We start from the raw sequence: 26,100 nt of genomic DNA, 5'->3' as shown, positions 1-26,100 counted from the left end.
AATATAAAAAAATATTAAACAAAAATATCGCGATTTTGGTATTTTGGCAAAAAATCAAACCAAAACCTATAAATACGAGTGAAACGCGAGTTAAAAAAAAAAAAAAACAAAAAATCGAAGCGGCTGTGTTGTGCGTCGGCGTTTCGCGTTTTTCGCTCTTCGCCGCAGTTTATTAACAATAAAAATCGGGAAAAGGCGGCTGCTTGGAAAAGTGGCGCCGAAAGTGTTTCCACATTGCGTGTTTCAAAATTAAAATTACAGTGCAAGTGGCGAAAATCAATAGCAAAGCAAAGTAAATAAAGTGCATACGAATGAGAGTGCATACGAGGAAAGCGAGATAACCAAATGCAAGTGCGTGAGGGCGAAGAAAGCCAGCGAATAGGAAAGGCAGAAGAAGGAGCCCAGGCGAAGAAGCGGCTAAAGAGTGCAGCTAGAGAGGAAGAACACTGCAACAATAAATTTCGGTGCGGCGGCGTTTTTTACGTGACGCGAAATTAAATGCGCTCTCGCAGTCCCCGTTCTCGTCCCCGCCCCTCTCTCACCGTCGAAATTTAACTGCGAACAGGGTCAAAATAAAACCCGTCAAAAGAAATACCTGTGTATATAAATTCTAGGTATTTCCTACCGTCTTTAGTTTGCGCTACCTTCGCTCTTTATTTTCTTTTTGCGGTTAACGCGCGCGTGATTCATAAACTCGATTCTGTTGTTGTCGCAGTTGAGGAAAAACAACAACAAAAAGAATCTGACACGGTGCATTGAACCTGCTGAAATCATTGGTTACCAGTAGGCAGCAGCAGCAGCAACATGGATAATAACAGTAAGTTTTCAACTCTCCAAAAACTGCAGTTTGTCTCGAGTGTGTTTTTGCGCCTGGCTTTGCTTTTCTAGTTTTTCGGGGTGGGTCCCGCCTATTCTTGCCGTCTTCCTTTTACGCGCCATATTCGCATTGTGTGCGCCCCGAAAATACCACTTCTTGTTATTGTTGTTGTTTTTCGTTTGGGGTGGGTGTGTCGCCTTTAACCCAAGGACACTGGGTTTTCTTGTGGAAATCCCTTGGAATCCCTGGGCTCACAAAGTGGAAATTTCACAGATAAGATAAATAGTTTTGAAATAATCTGTAAGAAAAATATGAAAGAAAACTGAATTTTAAGTTTAGAAATTATTTAAATGAAATAAAATACGTCAAACATTTTGAGGAAATATTTAAAAGTATTGAGAAATATTTATCTGGTGTTCTTGTTACGTTTGAAATTACAAGATGAACATGTTACTACATTTTTACAGCTACAGTTAACAAAAAAAACATATAAATTTATTTAAAACACAAAACCAAGAAACCGGTTTTCTTTTTTTTTTTCAGCTGGCTAAAGAAAAGGTCTTTAAAATGAGTATTTTTTTTGTGTTGATGATTTCACGTAGCTATAAATTTACACTGTTCAAGCGGCTGAAAAGCTTTAACCCCTCTCTCACCCCCTCCCCCACCTCTATAAACCCCTGGAAACAAAAAAAAAAAAAAAAAACTTGGCAAATTCACAATGGGAAGTCGGAGAAAAAAATGTACTCGGATGCAAATTAGTGGAAATGTTCTCTCTTTCTCGCCAGTTAAAAATAAAAGTAACTGTGAAACAGGCAAAACTCTGCGGTTTTTTCAGTTCTTTTTATGAGTTAATTAACTCTTTTAGAATTCTTTTAAATAAAAAGCAATTTATCATGAATTTGAAACTTGCTTTAAGGTAGCTAAGAGATTTAACTATACATTTAGGGTTGATTAAGATTTAACAATTTAAATATGGTCTAAAAAATTATCCAGGAAAAGCATCCTGGAATCCATAAAATACTTTAAAAGTAACAGTGTATAAATGCTTAAATATATCTCATGAATTATGTTCTATAATTCTTATCACTGCAATTCCCCATAAAATCCAACAATAACCTACATTTATATTTTTTTAAGCTTATCTTTTCTCCAAGTAATAAATGTCTGCTCTAAAATTGCGACTTGCTGTTATGATAGGCTTGTGAATAAAAACTATAGAGATTGGTTCTTTTTGTTCCAATTAGAGGGCACTTGTTAATTGCAAATTTATTAAATTAACCTTGGACTTGTGCTGGAAGACCCCAAGAAACTAAAATAGAATATTAAACATAGTACGCAAAAATATATTTTTTCAAGCGAATTCACTTTCAATTATTCAGTTATTTTCCAAGCTTTAGCTTTTGTGCTTGCTTTTATTCGCTCTTTCGATTTTTCCTCGTAAAGCTGACCCTTTAGCTGACCCTTTTGGCTACTGTTCAATGATAATCCCCGATCGATAGGAACTACTCCCACTAAGGAGAGGCGGCCGACAATATTAATAAATCTTAATGGCTTCTTTGTGGAGAGACCCCAAGATTGTGCAGTCTTTGTGTTTCGCTTTTCTTCCTTTCTTTTTTTTCGCTTTTTAGTTGATGTTGCCGGCTGATAATGGGAAGCTGATTGAAAGACCCTCCCCTGAAACCCCCTACTATCCCGAAATATGCACCGCACCCGTGGGCCGTCATCTACTGATGATGATTTCTTTTGATGAACAATTTCCAAGGGACAGACACAATGGAAAGGCCAGCAGCAGCAGCAGCTTGCTCAGCTCTCTATATACAATATTTTGTATATATACACTAGCTACATTTGCATCCCAAACAAAGCTGCTTTCTTCCGCTTGTTTAAGTGATTCGGTTTTGCTAGACAACAAAAAGAAAAAAGTGGAAATGCGAACAACAAAATGACGAGTTTATGTAACGCCAACACAAAGCTAGCAACAATGGCAATCAATGGTCAACAAAATGTATGGCCAAATGAAAACATTTTATCAGATTTCATATTTTGCTATTATTTCTCTCAATGCACTGAGAAAAAATGTAAATGAGAAACAAAGAGATTGATAGAACAACAGAAGAAGTGAGTTTGAAATTCTTATACTAACTATTTAAGGTTTAAAAAATCATTTTGTAAAGAGTATCTTTTTTTACCAAAGAAACCAAGTAATATTTTAAGAATTTATTGAATCCAAGTTCCTTTTCTCTATGTGGTTTTTATCTTATCGTTTCTGTTGAGGCTTATGATATTTCTCCAGCACTCCTTTCAGAGCCAAAACGCTCTCCTGACATTTTAATAAATTGCCCTTGCCACGCCTGGATTTTGTCTTGAATTGACTATGGCGTGGGCTCTGGAATCGCTGCCAATGGGTTAATGAAGAAATGGTACCGCCAAGCCTTCATCTGCTGGTCCCATTACCATTAGCCTGGCTCTTTCTCTCTGCCTACAATTTCTTATACCTTGTTCGCTGAAATTATGAGACCTGATGGATCGCTCACATGAGTCATTGTGCATTCGTTGGAAATTTGTCACGAAAATCGCGAATTAAGGGCAGATGTTTGGCGAAGGGGGAATACTCTATCTATTGGAGAAGTGAGTCATCTTTGATATAAAAAAATAGATGTCAATTGGAATTCAATATGTGTAAATGTATACAAATACAAATACATTATGAATATATTAATATTTAAATAGGGATCTAAATAGAAGCCTTATTCTTAGACAACGTCTTAAAAGAAAATTAATAAGTATTTACTACATTTTCTGAATCATTAGAAAATATCTAAATAAGATTATGGATACTTTTGTTGAATGGTAGCGTAGCTTTAATAATTCAAAATAATTTACTATATATATTTTTAAAGTTAATTTAAATGTTTCTGAATGATTCTTTCCTGAGGTTTCTGATATTAAAATTCTCTAGAAGTACCCAACGGATATGCCTCGAAACGACTTTAAATGTATAATGTACAAAAAATAAGGCAAAAAAATATTACATTTTTGTTTTCAATTATTTTTCATTTGCATTTCGTCGCAGGCGAAGCGAACGGAACCGCTTTATTGATATGCAAATACATTTTTTTTTAGCCTCTTACTTTGTTTTTATTTTTATTATTCTTTTTTTTTTTTTTGTTTTTGCTGGTCTGTTGCATTCAACAGTTGTGCCTGCAGGTGACTCAGCCGCGGGGTTAAATGAATTTGTATGGCAAAATTGTATTTTAGCTAGGTTTTTTTTCTTATCTTATCGCTATTCCTCAGACTTGTGCTGCCTGTGATAACAGGGGCGAGGGAAATAAATAGAAAATGTGAGATATGACCACCAGTCTCTCTGTTTCTCTCTCTTTCAGCGATATTGTATGTTTCCGTCCTCGAGCTGGTATTCCACTGATTTTGGAGAAGAGCCCCCAAAAAATAAAGTATGCCAAGTTTGTGTAATGTTTGTTCTGCGCTCAAGAAATCAACTTGACTTTGCCTTGGGTTCTTCTGTTCTTTATGTTTTATCATGGTGTTTGGAGAGGGAAATATGCGGGTACCCTTAAACAATTGGTTAAGCCATAAAGAGCATACCATACCATATCAATGAACTGATAAGCAACCGAATGAACTCCAAGGTTTCTTCAAGTGCTTCGGCGGGACAGGGCGGAGATTAAATGCAATATAGATTCTTAGGAATTCTGTGGCGCACACTGTTTGTATTTGTTTACTTCTATGTTTGTTCCGAGTTCTAAATTGAAATCATGAAAAATCAATGCCTTTACTTGATTGAAATCTATGAAATAGGACAATGAATCAATATTCACAAGCATAGATTGATTTAACAAATGGCGTGAGTTGGTTGTCTTTTGCTTTATATATTATGAAGCTAAGAGTTCATATTTTAATATTGTATAATATTCTTCCCTCTTTTCATCAGTCTGATTAAAAATCGATTTCAATTTACCCCTTTACATATGGAAAATGCATAGAAAATGCATAGAAAATGCCACTCCAATCAGCTGGACTCTCTTGACCTCCCATCGGTTTTCATCTGGCTAATGCACAAACTCATCAGCTGCAATTGTTGACGGGGCGGATGGTTGCTAGTTGGGGCCATGCCCGACTGCTCCTAAACACTTTCCATCGTAAACTCTTTGGAATTAAGCAGCAAACGCCTCAACATATTGCCACACAAATCAAATGGGTGGCGGCGGGTGAGGAGTCTGATGACGGGGGTTTCCCATTGAAAATTGCGTTTGGTCAGCTCTTCATGCTTCGGTTGCCATCGGCTGCACTGCTGCTGCTCTTCGTTTAAGCATAAGATGGGAAATGCAAATGCAAAATGCATTTGATGATGATGGTCAAGGGTGAAGCGATTTAAATTGGAATAAATACAATAAGGAACTTAAATAGAAATGTAAAATTAACTGGAATTTCGAATACGAATATGAGAAATGGTACAATAACTCTATGTTCTAAGTATATTTTGTATATTTTTTAAATGGTTACGCGTGGCAATGACGTCACCTGGCCGTGACTTAATCGAACTCGAATGTTAATGCCTCTTTTTATTTATCACTGTGCAGTTTTCCACCAAAGATAAGGGTCGTTTCCCTCCATTATAACTCGGATAGGCCCACTGATAACAGTGATTCATAAAGTAACACAAACTAGAGAGAGAGGGTACTCAATGCTTATGGCTTTTCTCTGTGATTCCCCCAATTAAAACCAATTGAAATGCAGCTCATTTGGCGACAAGTGAATGAGTTTAGTGCCTTCTGGCATTGACACGCAATGTGCGCCCTTGAACTTGAGCAATTGCCTTGTTTTGTTTGAGGGCCAACGAAAGCTCATAAGTCAAGGTCATCGGGGTGTGCTCAAGGTTCAAGGATGTGTGTGTTTGCTTGGGCACAGCAATGAAATAAAAAACGAGAAGAAAGCGAGAAACGTGAAGGCAAATATTGACTTGTGAACGTCGTTGGCAGAATTACTGCGGTTTTCTTGTGAGCTAAAGGAATTGGTTTTTGAAGTTGAAACTCATGGGGTTGGCCTCTATACAAAGCAATTATAATGAGGCTTGGCGAATAGCCAAAGAAAGAACCTTTAGAATTTCAGAGCAGCTGATTTGGATGGGAGTTTTTTATGTTCAGTTATGCTAGGACACCAAAAGAATTGCTTTAAGATTATAGGAAGTACGAATGTGATTTGTTAGACTTTCTAAACCGAAAAGGTCTTATTACAAAGGATCAAAATAAGTATTATAAAGTTTTCCGAATTGGTTTTTGGATAAGAACAACGATGTTTCAATATACTATGACCTGCAACCCTTTACCGATCAATATCCAAATTGCCAACGCTTCTGTATCTGCCATGAAGCACTTAAGCCCCCCCACCTTGTTGCCCCAAATAAAACAAATAAAGGTTTTAACCAGGTCATGCCAGTTTCCAGCTGAAAACCCGCCCCCAAAAGGGAAGAAAGAAAAAAAAAAAAAATACCAAGCTGTCAGACAGGTCAGCAGCTCCATTCCATTAACTTAACTGAACCAAACCGACGCAGTGTGCCTTACTTATGCATGTGGCTAACCCCTTCTTGGCTTTTCCCCCTTTGGAACTTTGGGGAGTTGAGCCGGGCCGAGTCGAGTTGCGTTGCATATTCAAAAGTCGAACTCACGCAAAGGCAATTTACCGTTTACGGTTCATGGCATCTTCCACCGCCGCCAACATCGCACCATCGGATTGCAATACATTGAGGAAAAAATTGAATATGAAAGTTAATGGCTTAATTTGTAAGATTTATACACAGAATTCTGGTAAAAAGACTAGCAAAAGGCTAGAATATAAAGCTGTTTCTAACCTAGCTCCTACTAGTAACAGTTTTCTAAACAGGTTGCTACTAGACCTAGTTGAGAATTATAAAGCTTCGCACTTGGTTATATTCTATTACAGACTTTCAGAAGCAAAACTAAAGCTTATAATGCCTAAAAATATATATTTCATATGTTAAAGTACCTAAAAATATTTGTATTATCTATATCTTAAAATACATAAATATTTTGTATACTTAAAAATTTATTCTCAGTGCATTGCCACAACCAAAAGCTATGAAAAGAGTAAAAAAACAAAGCAGCAAGAAGACAAACCAAGCAAAACCGAAATTCAAAGGCAGCCAAAACTGATAGTTAAACCAATTAGCATGTTCTTGTTTGCTCACCTCCGCTGAGGGAGGGACAGGGGGTGGTGTTGGGAGGTGGGGTGATGTCTTCACACACACTTTTCTACACCTACACGACGAGGTGTTTGCTTTTAACGGGCCTTTTTGAACTTTGGCCGCACCCTTGGCCACCAACGAAAATGCAGCTGTTTACCGAAACCGGATCGCTGGTAGCAAGTAGAGCTTACCCCGTTTTTTATTTTATTTCGTAATCTTTTGAATGCATCAGTTGAACTTTATATTGAAGGGGAAGAATTGTGAAGAGAGGGGGGATAGCTTACAATGTTGGTAAGGCAGCTGAAAATTACTAAAGTTTTTATTACTATGTGAATGGTAGAGGAGGGGGATAAGGTTGCTGAAAATGTTTGTGCAATTAGTAAAGTCTTTTATTTAGCGTTTTTTTGTTGTTAAATATTAATAGCTTTATTTAGAGAGGGAGAATATAATTTAGAAGTAAGGTTTTATTTATGTATTTCATAAAAAATATATAACAAAATTATTTTAATATTTATTAACCGAAAAATATTGGTATATCGAATTTTTGTTCATGTTTTCTTATGCTTTCTTTATTAAAAAAAGGTTTATCTCTTCCAAAAATAACAACTTTGCTTACATATTTGAAAATAAAGTAAATAAAACATTTTTCAAGGATCTCCGCAGTTTCTGTACTTCAAAATTTAAAATAAAAAAATATTTAAAATATTTAAAAATCGTATAATTTTATTATTACGAAATTTAAGCGTAATTTATAGTTGTTATTTAAAGTATTTCATAGTATTTTGACCTAACAAAAATATGTATTGTTAGGAAATGCTCAAATTATCTTTTTGACCGCTCGTTATAGGCCCTCACACCTTAACCTGTTTTCGGGCCATAATATTTAACTATCCAGTAACTGATTTGCATATCTTTATGTCATACATGATGTGCTGTTTGACATTGAGGAAGCTGACGACTGACGACCGACGACTTCACAACACAAAACCCGATCTGATCGGAACGATCACTGATATTGCATTATTTGCTGAGTGCAAAGGCAAGTCCACCCACAAAACCATGACGACGGCGCTGCTGTCATGCGATTTTCTCCGCTTTTTGACACATTTACACATTTGGTTTTCCCATTCGGCTCTCTCGGCTCAGGCTTTTCACACGATTGCGACTCGGGGCTGCGTTTCCTCGCTTTCCATCAGTTGGTGGCTGCGGCTTTTCAACAGTTTTTCACACTACAAAAAAACCATTTTAATTATGAATTTTTAGTGAGATTTAAAGAGTTTTAAATAGAATATAGAATATGATATATAAAATAGGTTTTGTTATGATGATGATTATGATTTTGTTATTTTGTTATGTTTGTTGTCTTGAGAATCAAAAAATCTTTTAAAAAATATTATTAAATATTTGAAAAAATATTAAACATCATAGTATATTCTTATTAAAAATCAATTTATCTAGAGTCAAAATTGATGTAATTTCTTGAAGTGACGCTTTTCCAGATGAGGCTCATTTCGCTGCTGCATGCCGCCCATTCTTGGGTCCCTCTTTCAACACATTCTCCTCCATTCTGTGGTCGGTTATTATTGTTATTCAAGCGTACCCATCGTTCGCGCATATGAGTGAAAAAAAATAAAGAAAAATAAAGAAAAACAAAGAAAAACAAAGAGAAAAGCGGCAACAAATCGTAAAGCAGGAAGATGAAAAAGTTTGAAAAACAAAAACCGCATTAAAGGTTCATTTGGCTGTCGCTTTGTTTGCCTTTTGCCGTCGCGCGTAGGTTAAACAGTGAGGCTGAGACTGCCGGCTGGCCTAGATACAAATTGGCACTCAATGGAGATGATAGCGTGTCACGAGGTGTTGCAATAAAAAAATTATTTAGAAATACAAAGAGGAAAGAAATAAAATTGTTTAAAAAGTATAAATTTGTTATACATTTTTTGAGATTACTCTTTAGAATCTAAAGTTTAGATATTAAGGGGGTTTCCTGAATTAGGAGGCCAAAAATTAGTTGTTTTTCGCATTTTTTTTTGGAAGGTAAAGAAACGACCAAGCTTCTTGCAATTTTTGGTATATTTTAATATATATTTAAAGCGCTTAAATAAATTAAAAAAAAAAAAATTTCAAAATGGCGGACTTATAAGTAGTTCACTGAAGCGCCTCGTCACAGCAGTTCCTAATTGGCGGGAAAGATAACTAAAAAACTTATTGACCGATTGAAACGAATAAAGGCTTATTCTCTTTAGAATTAAATTCTCTTCTAAATAGACTAAAACGGTTGTTGAAAACCGCTTTTTATATTTTTTACAGCATGTTAAAGTCAATATTGCATTTTTCGGGATAAAATATTGACTTTAACATGCTGTAAAAAATATAAAAAGCGGTTTTCAACAACCGTTTTAGTCTATTTAGAAGAGAATTTAATTCTAAAGAGAATAAGCCTTTATTCGTTTCAATCGGTCAATAAGTTTTTTAGTTATCATTCCCGCCAATTCGAAAAATGAGAAGTGGAGAAAACGCGCTTCAAAGTTCACCAAGCGCCTGCAAACCTGCTCGGCGCTCCTTTGCTTTCATCTCTGTATCTTCGAAAATACTTCGAATTGGCTTCTGAAATTTTTGTGGTATGTTCTTAGATAGTTTATCTATCGTTTTAAGCAATAAAAAAAAAATCGATTTTTTTTGCCTCCTAATTCAGGAAACCCCCTTAAAGAAAATATAAAAATTAGTATGATCTTTCCTCTCAAATTATGCACAGAGTTTGTCACAGAGTTTTCCCTCTTAGAAACCTTGAAAAACATGAATCCGGGTGCCATCTCTAGCTGTCATTTTTCAGGCTTTTCTTTAAAGACATTTGACGTTTCGTCTGACTTTGGTTATTGCGTTTGCTTTAGCTTTTCGCTGCAGCACTTTTGCCACTTCATCGCCCGGATCTCAGACACAGGCTCGGGTTCGGCTTGGGGCTCTTGCTCTTGGGGAACTGGAACTCAAACTGGAGCTGCGGCGACCAAAGTGAAATTATTATTATTCGCTCTTGACGAAACGGCTTTGGATTCGATTGGCAGCAGCAGCAGCCACTTCAATGCTGGTGGCCCCCCTCATCCAATGGCGTCATTAAAAGAAATGTTAAGAGCTGATTTGAAACGAGCGTGGAAAATGGAAAGCATTTTGTGAGGCTTTAATGCCATCAAGAGATCAGCTTCAATGGATGATTTTTACACCCATTAAAATGTTGTCTAACAGTGACAATTTCTACATTTTGAGAAGGAAAAGAGACTAATATATTAACTTGATGTTTAAATTTCTAGAAAAGTCCCAAAGATCTTCTTTAATTTAGTGTTAAATAAGTCCCAAGACCCTGAAAAATGTAGTTTATTATGATACTTTTCACTTGCCATCCAAGCCTCTTCTTTGGTTTTCTATTTATTTCATAATTCCCCAGATGGAACGTGAAGTGGAGTAGTAGAATTCTTATATGTTACGTGAAGTAGAGTAGCAGAAACGCAATTCCCCCAGAATATAACTGACCCACATAAAGTGTTTGAGCTGTAAAAATTAACCAACATCACGTATGTTGTTGCCGAGGAATTTATTGTTATGTTTTCTTTCGTGTTTTTTTCTTTGGCCTAAGCCAATAAGCGTTTCCAATGTATTTATGCCGTGAAGAGCCATCGATACTCATTCTTTATACGTTTCATTTGGTAGAAAAGGTTCTAAGACAACCTGAACACTTTAGCTATAGGGTATTTCCATCACTCACACAAGCCATCAAAAAATTGGACACGACAAGCACTTGGTATAAAAAAAAAATAGAGAGAGAGATAAATAATATAAACTGAGTCAATCGTGCGGGGGCAGCAACCTCCAAAGCCAAATAAGTTGAACATTGTTGCTATTTAAATTTGTTGGCTTGTAGCGTCAAGCTGTCGCCTTCTGTGACTTGGTATAAATATAGTTTATAATGCTGGTTTTTGTTGTGCCTCAGTCAGTTATGATGCTCTTATTGTTTTCAATATATGTATGCGTCATGACAAATTGAATTCTGTTTGGGCTGCAGATGAAGATGAAAGTGGGTATGTGTTTATGGAAAGCCTTTTAAAGACTAGTTTTAAGGGATTTAGTAAATTCAGGTTTAAATTTTAAAACGTATATTTATCTATAAGTTTCTGTATAACTTAAGGGAGATATTTAAAGCGATTGTTTTTACTTTTTTTCATTAAAAATATGAAAATAGTTTATCAAAAATGCACATAAATCAAGTCTAGCCTTGAAACCCTGTCACTTTTAATTTATGTAAATAATATTAGATTTATAATCTAGATTTTTGACACCCTCATCTCCCTTCACGACTTTTATTGTAGCCTTCTGTTAATTTTTAAAGTGGATACCACACTTTACTTCCACTTAGGGTAAGGTGGGGTAAAGCCGACAGTGTGGGTAAACCCGACCCCCCTCTGTTTTCGAAAATAGGAAGCACTACGCAAAATAATATTAGTGTTGTCGTGTAGAGCATCGAAAACAATGAAAATGGTGGTATGACACCATTTTATTAGTCAACATTGAGATGGTCAAACGACGACAAGTTTGTTTTCACAATTTTGACTTTCATTTTTGTGCATAATTAACTGCAGGATATTTCTTTTTGTCAAAGTTATCGCATGAAAAGGTAAGTGGATTTAGATTCTTTGAATAAAGTCCTACAAAGTGCATATAAGTTTGGTTCATTTTTTTTCATAATTTCTTTTTTAATTGCGTTTTTATGAAAAATTACGTGGTGGGGCAAATCCGACCTCTAAATAGTGGGGTAAATCCTGCCGCAAAAAATCCAAAAAAAACAACAATCACACCAAAACCATCAACATCGCAGCCAACCAGACGTTCAACTCGAACCAAAAAACGCCAGCAAGCTATTTGAGCAGCGAATCAGATGATACTGATTAATTATTTTGCTATTTTAATTTTTTTAATTCTTTTTTCTTTTATTACCATTAAATAACATAACATTGATTGACTTATCATTGCAAAACCTATATTTAGGTTATATCTGTACTAAATCAACCAAAAACATAGGCGGTCGGGTTTACCCCATCATTTTTGAACATAGCAAAAATGAACTTTTTCGTAAAACGCTTGTATCTCAAAACTTTTCAAAGGTATGAATAAAATGCTATGCATAGAAAGTTGCGCAAAGGTCTAACCTTTAATTTGGTATATATAACGACTTGATCCGACGTAAAATAAGCATTTTATAGCCAAAACCATTTACTAGGTCGTCTTTACCCCACCTTACCCTAATATATAGAATAGAGTCTCTCAACTGCCAACCAAGTGACCCATATACATCATGAAAGATTGTTTGATTTATTGATGGATAGGATGTCTCGTTGGAGACTCGTGATTTGTCATCGCCCACGACATAAATTGTTATTCCCAGACCGTACATGGAGTGTCATGTAACTTTTACTTTTTCAGCGGCACAAAAATACAAAAATGGGGGGGAAAAAGCAAAAGGCGAATGTCACGTTTTGGTGGGGTATGGGGATGAATGGGATGTTAGAGTAGGTTAAATGTTGTGTAACCCGATACGATTGTAAATATTTGTACATGTCATGTGTGTATGCCATAATTGTGCAAGTTATTCTGTGCGATTTCTGGCGAAGAAATATTTTAGAATGGCTTTCTCAGCAAATGTATAGTTTCATAGGAAATATCCAAAATATTAATTTTCCAAAATATAATTCATATAAATCTTTTTCTTCCCTTTCAGTTTGTGCAATAGTTGAATACGAGTACGCGGCCAAGGAGCCGGACGAGCTGGATCTCCAGAAAGGTGCCATTATCCATCGAATCAAGCAGATGCCCGGCGGCTGGTGGCAGGGCACTTTGAAGTCCAACGGAGTCACGGGTATGTTTCCGGATAACTTTGTTCGTGTTTTGGACTCCAACATCAGCAGCAATGGCAATGGAAATGGAAGTGCAGACCACAGTGACGAGGGAACATCTGTCCAGTTGAGGTTCGTTCCTTTTGGATTTAATTTTAATGACGCAATTCCTAGAATTTACATGTTTTTTTCTGTCTCTCTCTCTATTTTCCGCCAATTCAGGGACAAATCCGCGACTTCCAACCGCCGCTGCAAAGTCATCTATAGCTACACACAAGTCAACGACGACGAGCTGACGCTGGCCGTGGGTGATGTCATTGAATTCCTAGGGGAGGTGCGTACACACACACACACAGGGTCAACCCAGGGGGGGTGGGTGTTGCCTGCTACCCCCATTTAACCTATTGGGCCAATAGAAATTGAAATTCGTAAAGCACTGAGAGAAAGCAAAGAAGGTTTTTATATTTAAATGAGAAATTTACAACCTCTAAATAATAAACTATTCTATTTACTTATTTTAAAACTTTTGTTTTATGAGCTTTGCTTGTAAAAGAACCCTTTGCATTTCTCTCAGTGCATTACACTCGGCTTGGTCTGTTATTTTCACTCATTGTTCCACTTGGCTTTCGGATTCATTCCCATTTAGGTCGAGGAAGGCTGGTGGCGCGGTCGTCTTCGCAGCAAAGTCGGCGTCTTCCCTTCAAACTTTGTGCAACATATCGAGCCGTCTCCTATTTTGGCCTCCAAACGGCCGCCAACAATTGGCGCCACGGTGACCACATCATCCCTAACGGCCAAGGCGGTCAATATAGCCAGCAGCAGTAGCAGCAGCAGCAGCACAACCACAGCCGGCACTGCCACAACGACAACAACAACAACATCGAAGCAATCGACCAGGAGCAGAGGCACAGCGGCAGCAGCAGTCACATCAGCTCCATCGGTGGCGGAACCAGCGGCCATAGGATCAGCTATCGGAACGGGTGCAGCCGGCGCTGGTGTTCCCATGCTGCCACCGAAGCCCCAGAGGGAATTCTGCCGGGTGGAGTTCCCCTATGCCCCCCAGAACGATGATGAGCTGGAACTGAAAGTGGGCGATATCATCACAGTGATCAGCACCGAGCTGCCGGATAAGGGATGGTGGCGTGGCGAGATCCGGGGCAAAGTGGGTGTCTTTCCCGATAACTTTGTCAATATGCTGGCACCATCGGAAGGTGAGTGTTTCCCCAACCGGCAACGGGATTTCCCCTGAAACTATGTCTCCTCTGGCATTGCATTTTCAGTTTCTTTCGGTTTTTCTTTTTTTCGGTCTGTCAAGTTTGTTGTCATCAAGCCAATCCACCTCTCATCTCAATGCATCCCCTTGTCTCTTTGTTTACTCCTCTTAATTGGAGGCAATTTTCCCCCAAAACGCATCGGCTGTAAAACGTAAAACTCGAGTCGTTAGACTTGGAAATTGATGTCGTGACGTACCCATCATCATACGGGACTGGGATCAAAGTCAATAAACGTTTGTTTTGATAATTGAATTAATTAAAAAAAGAGACACCATAGCCAAGCCTCCTCCCCATCCTCCAGTGAATGCGGGCTGCTGCATTTTCCCCTCGGATCGTTAGTTTTCCATCGTCTGTGCAAAAAAAGATTTTGATATGACTTAATTGCCAGTTGCGAATATGAATCAGATAGCTTTTATTACCGGTGTGTGTATAATGTTATTATTTTTAGCAGGCGATTTGTGGACGCACAATCTTTTTTATTGGTTTGTTTTAGAGTTTTTTTTACTAGGCTTTTAGGGGAAATAAATATAAAAAGTGAGTGTAATAAGGATATTATTTAATAATATCTTTAAGAGAAAGAGCTTTTCTATGTATTTTATAGAAAATCTTAGAGCAAAGTTTATTTTACAATCATTTCTCAAATGCTTTTCTATACCTTACTTCAATGTTTATCACTTTAGCTGGCTTATATCCCATTTATTGAAACAGAGTAGATAATAGGATGGTCTTAGTTATGAAGTTCCTAATAGTATTATCAATTTTATGGCTAGTTTAGTTGAACCAATCGAATCGCTGCCACCTTAGGTACATCACATCATAACCATTACACGCACCTCACAACGCACCAAGCACTTTTCAATTGAAACATTCGTTTAAACCATATCTTTAAGATCGTTTTTTCCCCTCTCCTCTCTCCAGTTTTTTTATGACTTGCGTTTCGTTTAAAGACTTTTTTACTGGACACTTTTTTTTTCCTGACGTTTGTTTCTTTTTTCTTTTCCTGTCTACCTGTATACCTCGTATCTCTGTTTGTTTATGTATGTACACATTTTGTATATTTATGATGACTCCATGTCGTTGGTCTTTCTCTGTGTAATTTTTCCTCAACACTTTTTTCTTCCTCTACTTCCCTTTCTTCTACTTGTAATTCTCTTTCTCCTATATATTTTATGACTTTTTCTACCATTTTTCGGTGTTTAATTATAAAATGATGACAATGAAACATGTTAAAAATATTTAAAAAATAATAAACATGAAAATAACACGATTTAATTTCTAAAAATACTTTTGAAACACGAAAAACTGTTGATCAACACTAAAATTCTTGGAAAACACTAAAAACACTACAAAAAACTAAAAACACCTATTAAAACATACGATAAATACTGGAAAACCTTTTCAAAATTCTGATAACACTAAAATTTTTTGGAAAATATGGAAAATTGCTGGAAAAAACACTGCAATATACACACTGAAAAAACAAAAACACTGCAACATATTAAACAAAAACTGATAACACTTACACTTTACACTGAAACAAACGGAACTGCATGGTGCAATATGCAGCCCCTCCACCCCCGCCCCGCCCACGTGCCCGTACTCGATCCGGAATGAGAACTGATGCCGGATCCGGCGTTATAGACCCAGCCGGAGTCCGTATTCCACCGCGGACGCAGCGCGGCGGCTCTTTCGAGTTCTTGGGCGCGCGTATGGCCAGCTTTATCACCACGATTTGTATGTAAACGAGTTTTTCCAGTAGGCAGCAGTCCGAAGTGCACCCCAGTCCTCTTTTCCAAGCTCCTCTCCCCCCCTTTGCTGTGGGACTCTTGAGTTTTCTTTTTTTTTTTTCGGCCACTTTTCATTTTCCTTTCTCTGTCTTGTTGGCTTGGCTTGGTGCCTCCTTGAGGCGTTTTTGATATGAAATGGAAAATTGCTGCCTTGCCCCCTCTTGTTGCTTCTTCTACGTTGGCCATAATTTCTATGATTTATATTTTAGCTTAGTTGCATACTCTATAGCTTACAAGGGAGGGTATATGGATGATGATGGGTGCTTTGCAGAAGAGTTTTTCTGATTTGGAAAGACTAAAAATATTTTAATGTATTTTATTTATATTGATTTAATAAGAAACTAGACTTTTTTTTTACTTAAAACATATTTATTTAAAATAAAAATATATTTATTTAAATTTTACAGCTTTATTACTACTTTGAGCTTTGTTTTTAAAGCAAATAAATTATTCACAAGTTGATAAATAATAAATTAATATATTAAAAAAATATAATTTAATTTCTTAAAGCCTTTGCTTTATAAAATAATACATAGAGAAGTGCCTTGTCAAGTTTATATACTTTAATATCTTTAAAGTTCCCTGTTTATTGTTAGCTTTTTGTCTTAAAAATGACTTTATAAAATCTTGTCTAGTAAATCAATTAATTATACGCCAGGGTATTCAATTATCTCTATGTGGTGACCTCTTTTTTTGTGGCGGGGACTCATCTTCCGCTGTATTGCTTTATTTATTTGGCTTTCTTTGGCGCTCGCATTGCCAGAGGCGCAATGACTGCATCCCGGGTATTGGGTGGAGCAAGAGCAGGAGTTGGGGGAGGGGACTTTACTTGGCAAAAGCCAAATAAAAGCGCTTTGTTTACGATCGGTTTTTGCTTTTCAATTTGGCGTTGCATGTTAATGTTTTGGATGCCAGAAAAGTTTGTTTTGTCATTTGCATCGTTTGGAAAAATAAATGAAAAACTTGTTTGTTGTTTGCGCTTTTATTCGCTTGAGTTTTCCCCTTGCAATTTGTTGTTTTGGTGGAAAAGTTGAAATATTATCGTTAATTAATACAAATTATTTCGCAGCATACTTTTGCGGTTGCCAGCGGAATTTGAGCCGTAGTTTTTGTTGTTGTTGTTGCAGTGACTGCCGTTTGAGCTTAGCAAATTTATGCTTGGCATTTAATTTTTGCTTTGGCTTTTGCTTTTGTCAACGTCGCAGTTTTTTACCTCCACCTTCGACACTTGAGTAGCAACACCAAAGCCGAGTCTAAAGCAATACCAACAACAACAACACCAGCAACATCATTAAAATATACAACAGTTGTTGTAACTGGTTTTTTTTCGTGGGGCTTTGTTTTTTTTTTGTTTACACGTGGAAAAAAGATAACATTATTATAAAAATGTTTAACGGGTTTAAACGTTAAAATTAAAAAAAAAATAATATTTCCAATGATTCTTAGCCTTAAAGTTTATTAAATAATATTTATGCATTATTTTTATAAATTATTTTAAATATTTTAAGTAATATAGGTTTCAAAAAGCTAAAAAATTTGAAAATCTATTAAAGGTTTCTAGGTCTAAAAGTTGTCTTTTATTTTTTATATTTTACAATTCTAAAGGAAAATAATATCTATAAAGATTTTTAACCTTAAAGTTTATTAAATAATATGTAATCATTATATTTATAAATAATTTTGAATATTTAAAAAAAATAGGTTATAAAAAGTAAAACATTTAAAAATCTATTAATGGTTTCTAGGCTATAAAGTGGTTTTCATTTATATTTTTTTTTTATAGGAACTGTAAATATTTAATTTTGTTTAATAGTTTTTAGTTAGGACAAAGTAGATTCAATATTTACCTAAAGAGAGAATATAATTATATTCAAAATATATATATTTTTTTAAATTATTTAAAAAAATAAAAAATTTAGGAAGTGAAAGTGACTAGAAAAAGTATGTTCCATGTTTGCGACACCTCACAAAATTTCTTGCAATGAAAATAGTGTTACTCTCCATTTAAAGTCATTAATTATAAATATTTAATGGTGTTTAAAGCTCAAAAAAACTGTCACGTAAAGGTCAATAAAACCCTTTCTCTCTGTGTAAATGGCTCTTTGTGGTTACACTCTTTGTGGCTCTCTTACCTGCCACTCTCTTTGATCATTACAGGTGCTGCTTTGGTGATCATGATCATCTTCATTAGCGGCGTTTATCACAAGGCGCGCGCTTCGCTTGTCTGAAGTGTTCCCCTCCGCTGCTCCTTACCTGTCTCCTCCCCAAAAGCCAAGCCCCCTTTGTTTTAGATTTTTAGTTTATCAACAAAGTTGCCAGAGAGAGAAAGAGAAGCAGGTAAAAAACAAAAAAATAAGTTAACAAGAGAGCCCGTTGCTCTGGCGAGCGTCTCAACATTTTTGTTTTGTACCTTTGGCAGCGTTTTTGTTTACCTTTTTGCCTCGTCGGTCTCAGTACGATTTGATTTCTTGACCATTTACGTTATTGAAATATTTTCTGTCGGCGCGGCAATACATTTTGTACGTTTTTTAAGTTTTTTTATTACCACTTTTCGCTTTGCGGTGCGTGTGCTACAGTTACCGTTCCTTCTGGCGGCTTTCTATATTACATTTCTTCAAGTTTTCCCTCTGCAATTGCATTCGTCATTGGTTTTTGTGATTTGCCACCTGGCAAAAAAGAAGAACTAACTGCTTTGGCGCCTTTTTTGGGGCGGGCGCAGCTCTTTTAATTATGGATTAAGTGTCAGCCAGGTGTAAATTAATGATTATAATTTGCTGCGTGCTCGGCTTAAATGTTTCGGATTCAAAGTCATCATTAAGTCGAAGCTGGCAATGCGAGTTCGTTGCTTAAGTCTTTCGTTTTTGGTTGTGTGCGTGCTAATGCGTCTCGATATGTTTGTGTGTGTGTGTGACAGCCGTTGGCAACTAAAAATATAAATATCGAGAAACAACAACGCGGCCATCATAATCATAATAATGACAATCACCCAATGACCACAACACGCTCAATTACTCAATGCTTAAAAATATCAAATTCGCGCTGCTCTTTTTTTGTTTTTTTCCCCCATTGCAAATTTCATTTTATTTTGCAGCTCTGTTTTGTCATTAAAAGCAGTGAAAGTCTTTGGAGCGGCACTCAGCTTGCTTTTCTTTGTATAAAAAAAAAAAGTATAAAACTCGACCATGACAAAGGCAATTCTTTGGTCGCTTAACTTCCACCTCTTCACAAAAATGTTTTTGGGGTACATTGGTTTGTCCGTGGGAATCGAAAGATAGATGGGGTGTGTCTAAAATTGGGCATACTTGAGGCTTCAATTTCGAGTTAAAAAAAAAAGCTAATAAACTTTGAGACAGCAGGCTGACCTATAGATGACATCACCAGAACACGTAGGATTATAATTAGACATGATTGCTTCAGTTGCTCGAACTAGTGGGTGCTTTTAAATTCATAAAAAACAGCAGGAACAAGTCGGTGTTAAGTGGGAATCATTTTTTAATGTTGAGAAAAAGTTCTCTGAAGATTAGATAAATTTGATAATACATTTTCACGAAAGACACTACTAAATTTGACTGTTTTATCGAATTAATAAATAATATTTGTAAAAGGAAACGCTTCTTACTCTTTATTTTATTATTTATATTAAATATTTAGTTACATTATTAGGGTTAAAAATGTGCTTTAAGTATATAAATGGCAATTTTACTAAAGAAACTTTTAGAAAAACAGAAAATCATAACCTAGAATATTGAAAAAATGTATTTTAAAGCTTTTTTCACTTTGAAATGGTAAAATTATTGATTTTTAATAAAATAATATTATTTTTTCTTTGATACATTTTTTAAATTTAACATTTTTTGGTAGATAGATAGCCATAGATGTGTATTATCTTTATACATTTTTATAAAATGTTGTTTATTATATTTACAAATTAAAAACAAAAACTTTAAACCATAAAACCTGTAAAGTAATACTTTATTTATATAAACATTGAAAAGAGCATTTATAATTCGTTGCTTTCCAACTATATAGCTTTTAGTTTCCTGTTGGCTGTTGCCATTTCTCTAGGTCTGACCTTTACACATTTTAAGTTGTTACTCAATAGTTTTCGTTGGCTTCACTCTGCTTTGGTTTGGTTTTTTTTGGTTTGATTTGACTTTTGTCATCGCTGCCATTTATTGGCATTTATTTATGTTCGTCAGTTGTCGTTGGCTATTTGCCGTTTGTTATTGTAGCCCCGCTCAGATCTGCTCCTACGCCTCAGACTCCGAGTCAGACTCAGATTCAGATCCAGCTTCAGCTTCAGTCTTAGCTGAGTTGCGAGTTTGTTTGGTTTTATTTTTTGCTATTGTTCGTTCGAGTATTATTTCCCTGAGCGTTTCAACATTAGTTTTATTGACATTTGGCAACAAGTTGTCGGCACAAAAACCAGTTTCGAGCTGTTTCTTGGCTCTCAGCTGTTCTCTGCCCAAGATGGTTAGTCACGGACTGCCTCATCTTGAATACGCGGATATTTCAATTGCAGTGGATATCGGTAGAGGGAGATATAAATGAAGAATAAATATAAATTAAATTAGCACTTTTTTTTAAAGAAATATATAATAAAAAGGGGTTTTTATTATCCTGATTTAAAGCGTTTTTTTATACATTTTTTAAAGCTTTTATTTTAAAAAATTGCATGGAAACCACATTTTAAAGGTTTTTATAAATTTTACTTTAAACTTAAAAATATCAATATCAATTTATTTATTTATTTATTTGGAAATATTTTTAACGATATTCTGCTAACTTAAGCGAAGATTAAATTTAATTGTATAGGTTTAACGTTTAATTGAAAAATTGAAAATTAATTAGTTTCATAATTCAGTTTACTCCAGTTTAATATTTTTTTTATATTTTTGAACACAATTAAAATTGAAATAAAACTAACTAGCTAATTTAGTGGAATCTCCTATTATTTAAAAATATTATTAATAAATTTTACTCATGTCCAAGGCCACAATTTATATAATAAAATTCGGCAAAGTTTTAATTTTCAACAAGGGGATTTTTTTAAAGACAAAATTAACAAACATTAATTGGTTCACATTCAGGTCAGGCATCTGTCCGTGTCTGCTAGCCGATATCCACTGTTGGTAAATAAAACTGAAACGTTTGCATGCCAATTTACAGGTGCTAATTGTGTCCACCGACTCTAATCCGTGACTCTGTTTACCGTTTTGCAGTTGCCCCCATCAACGAGCCGCCAGTTGCCACGACGCAGCCGCAGACGCAGCGGAAGATCGGGAACATCAATAGTACTGCCAACAGCACCACCAGCCACATGACCACGACGAATTCGAGCAACTCCAGCACCACCACGGTGACCTCGCAGCAACAGCAGAAGGAGCAGCGCGATCAGGTTGGCGGCAGCTCATCCACCACATCGAAGGTGTACATCAAGAAGACGGGCAGCAGCAGCAATAGCACCACAAGCAGCACCACCACCAACGCCTCTTCATCGTCGTCGGCGGGTCGCAAGGAGAGCTTTGGCTCTCGAGATTCCCTTAACGACATCCTGAGCGAGACGGGTCTGCCCACCGGCAATGTGGCTGCCCAGCGCAAGTCGCTGGAGAACAAGAACCTTGACCTGACCAAACCGCCGGGTGCAACAGCTGCCGTTAGTCAGCAGAGGAACAGTACCAGCAATACCTCGGGCACGGTAACAGCGGGATTGGTGGCTTCGGCGCTTAACAAGAGTCTGGAGAATATGGATGAGAAGGTGAAATCACCGCCACCGCCGGTGCTGAGCAAGAAGCCAAGTGTGCCGCTCAAGAAGACACCCACTGGTGGTGTACCTGTGGCAGGTGAGTACTGTACTTTGAGGGTCTTATGATGCATTGCTTATGGCTTAAAGAATTGCGAAAGATATTTCCAGGAATTAACTCATTTACGCTTTTGATAATGACTTCCGGAATTTATGGTTTGGTGATATCTTATCGATGCCAAAGCAATGCAGCACAAAGCAATATTAAACATATAAAAATCGTTATTAATCATACCATTTTTATCCTCAGGTAATCTTCTTGGCGGCAAAAAGAAGAATCCCGATGGAAAGCTCACCAGTGCCGTTTCCCATGACCTGGCAGATGGTCTTACGGCCAGTAAGATGCTCACAGGATCAAACCAACTTCCAGACGCCGGAGCAGCTGGTAACCTGGTGATGCGAAGGGCAGCCACCATAGCTGTGGAGGACACAGACTTTGATCGCGTGGAGCGGTCCTCAATCCTCACGGATATGCGACAGGGCCGGGTTAAGGCCCCGAAGCGACGACCTCCTTCGGCGGCCATCAATGTTTTGGGGGAGAGCAATAATAACTCGGTGTATGTCAACGGCAGCGGTATGGCTGGAGCCGGTGGCGGAGCTGGAAGTGCCAGCGAACTGAGCGAAGATGGAGGAGCGGGTGGAAAGGCCACGGCAGCAACAGCCTCCTCCGATGACAATTCAACAGGCGAAGAGCCACAGCTGGCCAAGCCCAAGCCACGCGAGTGGGAAAAGAAGAAGGCTCCTTGGATGGAGGAGCTCAAGGCCTCGCAGGTCACGCGAAAGAAGACCTCGCCCAGTGTAGAGCCACGCGGAGCCTCGGTGGCCGAGCGGACATCCAAGCTCTTTGCCGCTGATCAGGCTATAATCAGCAGCAGTAGCAGCAGCAGTACCACCACGAAAGTGCAATCCTCGGCGGTGACATCCTCCATGTATGTGGAGAATTCAACCAGCAGCAGCACCACCACTTCCACAACCACCAACGATGCCATCATGTCCCGCAGCCTAACTGCCGCTGCCAAGGCAGCCACAGCGGCCAGTAGCGATGAGGAGACAAAGGCCACGCGGCCAAACAGTCTGTCCATAAGGAATCAGCGGAGTGTTTCGCCGCTGGTCAAAAGCTCCAATGCCAGCAGTTCGCAGTCACAGGAGGAGAAGCCCAGCCAAGGACTTAATAACCACCATCAGGATGGCTCTAGTGGATCTGCGAGGGTTAACCAGTTGGAGCAAAGGGTGGAAAAGCTGGAGGGATTGGTGCAAAATCAACAGCGGACCATCGAAGAGCTGGTGAATGCCCTCAAGTCCGAGGCGGAGCGCGTGAAGATACTGAGGAGCGAGCTGGACAAATATGCGCAGTGCGTGACGCAAGTTTGAGCCTTTTAGCCTAGCTTGAGTCCTTGATTTGTTTTTTAGCGTGCTAAAGAAACTCTACATTCCCAGGCCCATAGAACGTAGAACGTAGATGACCGAACCCAAGACAATCCCAAATATCTGTGCTCTGTGTGTTCTGTACTTACATATACATACATATATCCAGAATGAACTACTATCCCAGAACTGGTGTGTTGCGATCAATCGGTTTTTGCATGCCAAAATCGTATTCGTTTCGTATTTGCGCTAATTCTTTCTGTATTCCATTCCCCCACTGATATAATCCTTGTATATCTGATACATATATATAATAATTTCGATAAGTATTTTTTATACATTCGTACATTCGGAGAGCGAAGAACAGAAGCAGAAGAAGATGACATTGTGTGTGATTTCTTTTAACTGAACGCTTCGTTTCGATTGCGATTTGTTTTGTTTATATACAATTTATGGATTATTTTTTAAAGATGTGTATTAAAGTTATGAGTAAAACTGTACTATAAACTATATACTAAACGAGAGAGAGAGAGAAATATATACAAATGATGCCTAAAACTTAAGCAATATCCAATAAATAATGCAAAATAAATATTTCAATGTTTTCTGAATGCCTTTCTTTGATTTTCTTACTTCAATGTGTTTGTGTTGTTCTTTATTATTTCCCTAACTGACTGATTTAGATAGATAGCCATATAGAGAATTCCACATATCTTATACAGGATAAATGTATACTAACCCTTTTTGATACAATCTATCTATCTACAGCAAGCAAACGCGTCGCGGGAAGTTCGACAATTGGATGTTCTAATCGATCCGAAGGAGATCGCAGTTCATTATTAATTGTTTTCGGCTAGAGAAGATTATATATCCTGTACAGAATGTATTACTCTTTTCTTTTGTGATAAGCCTCCTGCTTAAACATCTGCTAACTGTAGTCTAATCAAATCAAATCTGCTTAGCTAGCGATTCCCGCAATTCTCCCCGATTGTTAGCAAAATATGTTTCGCCTTTTTTGTACCGCTTAAAGTGTAAATATAATTGTAAATTGAATATGGGAAATACATATGAAATAAAGATTTCTTAATTAGAAAAAACAAGTGGTAGTTTTTGGCTTGATTTTCCTTTAAATTTTAATATAGTAAAAAAAAAGAGAAGGGTTAGTTGAGCCTTGGTTTATATTGAATTTTGCTGCTGGTTTAGGGGAACCTTAAAATTATAGCTGCGATTGATACTTGGTATTAGTTGTAGTCTCATGGCTAAGATATTTATTGGTTTTTAATATTATTCTTTTATTTTTCAGAAAATTGCAAATTGAAAAGAAAATACGTATTGTAATATCATTAAAATCCACATAACTCTCGGACCTAGTTTTATTTTTACAGAAAACTGTTTTTAAAAAATTGCTTATATTTTATATTTCCCATTTTATATAACTTAATTATTATTGGTTATTTTAGGATTGCAAAACAAAATTTAAAAATTTTTATTTTAAAACAAATTGTTGCTCAATTATAGCTTCTCGAAGTAAGCTTTATCCTTATAGTTTTTATAATTATAAAAAATTTAATAATAATACAAATGAATAATAATAATGGATGCTCACCAAGAAGGGCTATTTAATTTCCTAATTTTCCTGTAAGCCTTTTTTAAAGCCATAATTTTTGTGTTTTTGTATAAAGTCAAGCTAATAATTTAAATTGGAAAATCTAAAGAATAAACCCTGATTTTAAAGGAGGCTATTTCTCGCATATATACATATATAAATATTTAAAAATAGCTAAAATAGCATTACTAAAAAATTGAAGCCAAGTTATCAACTTGGGTTAGTGTCTTTACTAGTAAAGTAAAAAATGAAAGTAGAATTTATAAGTATAAATGCATTTTTTTGAAGCTTTTTCATATTTTATTTGTGTTTAGAAAGGCCTAATAAATTTAATTTTAAAATTACTGTGCAGAAAATATACTTATTTAATCATTTAAAAATGACTAACAACTCTTAAAAATCGTGATTAAGAACTAATAACAACAATTATACTTTTAAAACCCCTTGGACCTCAAGCTCTAGTCAATGATATTTGCAAGACACAAGTTTAAAATGTGTAAATAAAAACAAAAACAACTTCAAGTAAAATGTTTAAAAATAAACAATGTAAAAAGGCAGGTGAGCTTTTGTGTAAAACCAACAAATGATTTGATCTTGTTTAAATATTTGTTTAAATAAAAAAAGTAACTCTAAAAAAAGATAAAAGAGGTATATAGACAGGTCAAAAACAACATTATTAAGTACTTTAAATTAAAAAAATTTAAAAAAATTATATAAATGAGATGCTAAAACTCCATCAAAAACAATTAAAGTCCATCTAAAGCGATTGTTTTGGTTTAAATCTAGTGGACTTCAAGCTTATGCTAGGCTCTGTGATACTAGTTTTGAAAATGTGCAAAGTTTTCTGCGAGAGAACGTCTTTCGGGTCCATTTGTTTGTTGAATTTGGCGGATTTGTTTGGTGGCAATAGTCAGGCCTCAGCAGCAGCTGTGTTTGCCGTTTGTTCTGCGGCCAAAAGACCAAAAAAAAAGAAGAAAAAAATAAGACAAAAACCTGAGCAACTCGAGTTGTTTTTAGCCTGTCTCTGCCCTGTAGTTGTTGTACTTGTGGTGGCTGGTGCTTTTGCCTGGTGCCTTTCGTGTTGTTGCCTTGGCACTTGGCTGCGTTCTGTGAATGTGGCTCTGGCTGGGTTTTGGGTTTAAGCCAGGTTAAGTTGGCCGAGAGCGAGCTGGAGCGAAGCTTTTCTTGGGCGACGGCAGCAGCACCAGCACCAGCAGCAGCGGCGGCGGCACTTATCAATTTCTGATCGCTGTGGGAATTTCAGTTAATTGTGGACGCTGTAGCCAAACGGACGCAACGCGGCGCACGACACTTGGCCAGAATATATAGCCTTAGACTGGCTTAAAAAAAAC

General features: G+C 36.7%; 2 protein-coding genes across 12 annotated transcripts in view; one reads left to right on the top strand and one right to left on the bottom strand.

The window, feature by feature from the left end:
- nompB (intraflagellar transport protein 88-like protein nompB) overlaps nucleotides 1–26,100 on the bottom strand; it is a 55,222-nt gene that overhangs the window by 3,609 nt on the left and 25,513 nt on the right. For 2 of the 7 annotated variants that reach the window (XR_011445192.1, XR_011445204.1), the window contains one exon: nucleotides 679–1,115. The exons of 3 other annotated variants lie outside the window; for them this stretch is intronic. The gene's annotated coding sequence lies outside the window, so the exon portion shown is untranslated. Of the gene's footprint in view, nucleotides 1–678; nucleotides 1,116–7,800; nucleotides 8,267–26,100 lie in introns of those variants that run through there. 2 more of the 7 variants (XR_011445198.1, XR_011445191.1) reach the window with 2 other exon arrangements.
- cindr (CIN85 and CD2AP related) lies at nucleotides 677–24,160 on the top strand. Of its 5 annotated transcripts, none has more exons than XM_017165460.3 (7): nucleotides 677–817; nucleotides 12,799–13,039; nucleotides 13,136–13,247; nucleotides 13,560–14,124; nucleotides 21,197–21,817; nucleotides 22,028–23,129; nucleotides 23,911–24,159. In XM_017165460.3, exons 1-7 carry the CDS (start codon nucleotides 805–807, stop codon nucleotides 23,951–23,953), a joined length of 2,697 nt encoding a protein of 898 aa, XP_017020949.2. In that variant the 5' UTR covers nucleotides 677–804; the 3' UTR covers nucleotides 23,954–24,159. The 5 variants fall into 5 exon arrangements, with proteins under 5 accessions (XP_017020949.2, XP_070142969.1, XP_070142970.1 ...); XM_070286868.1 differs by having other exon boundaries at nucleotides 12,799–13,045; nucleotides 23,911–24,157; XM_070286869.1 differs by lacking the exon at nucleotides 23,911–24,159 and adding an exon at nucleotides 23,215–23,753 and having other exon boundaries at nucleotides 12,799–13,045.

Source organism: Drosophila kikkawai, chromosome 3R (assembly GCF_030179895.1).
Source record: "Drosophila kikkawai strain 14028-0561.14 chromosome 3R, DkikHiC1v2, whole genome shotgun sequence".
NCBI lineage: Eukaryota > Metazoa > Arthropoda > Insecta > Diptera > Drosophilidae > Drosophila > Drosophila kikkawai.
The sequence above is the reverse complement of the archived record's forward strand: the minus strand, read 5'-3'. Positions and strand labels throughout refer to the sequence as shown.

Bases quoted from the DNA above. Each gene is read 5' to 3' on its own strand.
- cindr (XM_070286868.1), top strand. The intron at 13,046-13,135 runs GTTCGTTCCTTT...CCGCCAATTCAG, and splicing joins GGAACATCTGTCCAGTTGAG to GGACAAATCCGCGACTTCCA. The intron at 21,818-22,027 runs GTGAGTACTGTA...TTTTATCCTCAG, and splicing joins TGGTGGTGTACCTGTGGCAG to GTAATCTTCTTGGCGGCAAA.